The sequence below is a fragment of the Arachis hypogaea genome, chromosome 7, assembly GCF_003086295.3.
Source record: "Arachis hypogaea cultivar Tifrunner chromosome 7, arahy.Tifrunner.gnm2.J5K5, whole genome shotgun sequence".
In the NCBI taxonomy this organism is placed as follows: domain Eukaryota; kingdom Viridiplantae; phylum Streptophyta; class Magnoliopsida; order Fabales; family Fabaceae; genus Arachis; species Arachis hypogaea.
This window is the reverse complement of record NC_092042.1, coordinates 24,205,943-24,208,569: the sequence shown is the minus strand read 5'-3', so window position 1 is coordinate 24,208,569 and position 2,627 is coordinate 24,205,943. Positions and strand designations below refer to the sequence as shown.

General features: G+C 41.5%; 1 protein-coding gene across 1 annotated transcript; it reads left to right on the top strand.

Annotated features, from left to right (window-relative positions):
- The first annotated feature begins 984 nt into the window (after window positions 1-984).
- Window positions 985-2,088, top strand: LOC140174326 (uncharacterized). Its single transcript, XM_072198762.1, has 4 exons — window positions 985-1,073; window positions 1,167-1,536; window positions 1,648-1,779; window positions 1,960-2,088. The coding sequence occupies exons 1-4, from the start codon at window positions 985-987 to the stop codon at window positions 2,086-2,088; spliced, it is 720 nt and encodes a 239-aa protein (XP_072054863.1).
- Window positions 2,089-2,627: the final 539 nt, after the last annotated feature.

Below are 2,627 nucleotides of genomic sequence, written 5' to 3'. Positions count from 1 at the left end.
AGTGTCCGCGTTTTTGTGCAGCGTTCTATCCTCTAGATCTGAATCGTGGTCGTTGTCATGGTTGTTCGCCATGGTGATGGGATGACTTCCAAGTTCCCCGGCAACGGCGCCAATGTTCCGAGGGTTACCTGAAACTGTAGATCGATCTCGGTCGAGATCTTCTGTGTTGGTCGGAGCCGATGTGTCTGGCAGGTATATAGCCGCCGAAGCTGGTGTGTCCGACTTGTAGGACTTGGTGATGGTGCTGATCCTTTGTCCCCGGAGGGTGGGGGGTACCTGCAAGGGACTCCGATGCTTAAGTTAGCAAGGGAATTAAGCAGGTATTGAGTAGAATCAGAGTATGAGTTATACCTGGGTGCTCCAGTGTATTTATAATGGTGAGGAGTGACCTCTCTGGAGATAAGATAGTTATCTTATCTTATCTTATCTTATCTTTGAGTGAAGTCATCTTATCTTTAGGGGAACTGCCTTTATCTTTCTGGGCTTTGGCTACTTTTAGATTGGGCTGTGTTCCTTCATTTTGGGCCTGCTTTGGGCTCCTTTGGCGATTTGGCCGAGCTCTTTGAGAAGAGGTCGGGCATTGTCCGAGCTCTTTGAGAAGAGGTCGGATAGTCTGACCTAAAGAGGTCAGTCGGCTTGTCGCTAAACATCCCGGGTCAGACAGCTTGACCCAGGATATGAACAGCTACTATCGGCGATTCATCAAGGACTTCTCAAGAATTTCTACACCATTAACCAAGTTAATTCAGAAGAATATAAATTCAATGGTCAGAAGCTTGTGAGGAAAGTTTCCAGACGCTTAAGGCTTGTCCAACCTCAGCACCTGTTCTTGTTTTACCTTCTGGGTCTGGGTGATTCTCAGTCTTTTGTGATGCATCTTGAATAGGACTGGGTTGTGTATTATTGCAGCATGGACACGTTATTGCCTATGTCTCGCGACAACTCAAGAATCGTGAGCAAAATTATCCAACTCATGACCTGGAAATGGCAGCGGACATTTTTGCTTTGAAGATTTGGAGACACTACCTTTATGGTGAGACCTGTGAGATCTATATAGATCACAAGAGTTTGAAGTATATATTTCAACAGAAGGATTTAAATTCGAGGCAACGGAGATGAATAGAGTTGCTAAATGATTACGATTGTACCATTTTGTATCATCCTAGAAAGGCAAATGTTGTAGCAGATGTCCTCAGTAGAAAATTTATGGGTAGCTTGGCCCACATTACTCTTGTAAGGAGACCAATTGTTAAAGAAGTCCATCAATTGGAGGCCAGTGGATTTCAATTTGACCTTGGAGAATCAAGAGTTATCTTAGCACATGTTTGGGCCCAATCTTCCCTGATAGAACAGATCAAGGCTGCACAACGTGATGACCCGAAACTAAGAAAGCTTATAGAAGATGTTCGCAATGGGAGGAACTCGGATTTTTCTCTTGATCAAGATGTTTTGCGTTATGGTCAACGCTTATGTGTGCCAGATAACCACGACTTGAAGAAAGCTATTTTGGAGGAGGCTCACAATTCTAAGTATACCGTTCATCCAGGCTCCAATAAAATGTATCAAGATTTAAAACAATTATTTTGGTGGGAAGGCCTGAAGGAAGACATAGAAGTTTTTGTTTCTCATTGCTTAACTTGCCAACAGGTTAAAGCTGAACATCAAAGACATGCTGAGTTATTGCAACAAATCGAGATACTTGAATGGAAGTGGGAAAGGATTATGATGGATTTTGTAACAGGTTTACCTCATAGCTTTAAAGGTTTTTATTCAATTTGGGTAATTGTGGATAGACTGACAAAGTCATCCCACTTTCTTCCAGTAAAAATAACTTTTAGTGCAACTCAATATGCTCAACTTTATGTTGATGAGATAGTTAAATTACATGGAATCCTAGTGTCCAATAATTTAGATCGCGGACTTCAATTCACCTCATTTTTAATTTGGAAATCTTTTCAGAAAGTATTAGGAACTCGTCTGGATCTTAGCACAGCTTTTCACCCTCAAACCGATGGACAGTCAGAAAGGACGATTCAAACATTGGAAGACATATTAAGGTGTTGTGTTCTAGATTTTGGTGGAAATTAGGACAGCTACCTACCTTTGATCGAGTTCTCTTATAATAATAGTTATCAAGCCATCATTCAAATGGCACCATTTGAGGCTCTTTATGGGAGAAGATGCAGGTCACTGATGAGCGGATAATTTGTACGCTTTTTGGCATTGTTTTTAGTATGTTTTTAGTATGATCTAGTTAGTTTTTAGTATATTTTTATTAGTTTTTAGTTAAAATTTACTTTTCTGGACTTTACTATGAGTTTGTGTGTTTTTTTGTGATTTCAGGTATTTTCTGGCTGAAATTGAGGGACCTGAGCAAAAATCTGATTCAGAGACTAAAAAGGACTGCAGATGCTGTTGGATTCTGACCTCTCTACACTCGAAGTGGATTTTCTGGAGCTACAGAAGCCCAATTGGCGCGCTCTCAATGGCATTGGAAAGTAGACATCCTGGGCTTTCCAGCAATATATGATAGTCCATACTTTGCCCAAGATTTGATGGCCCAAACCGGCGTTCAAAGTCACCCTCAGGAATTCCAGTGTTAAACGCCGGAACTGGCACAAGAATGG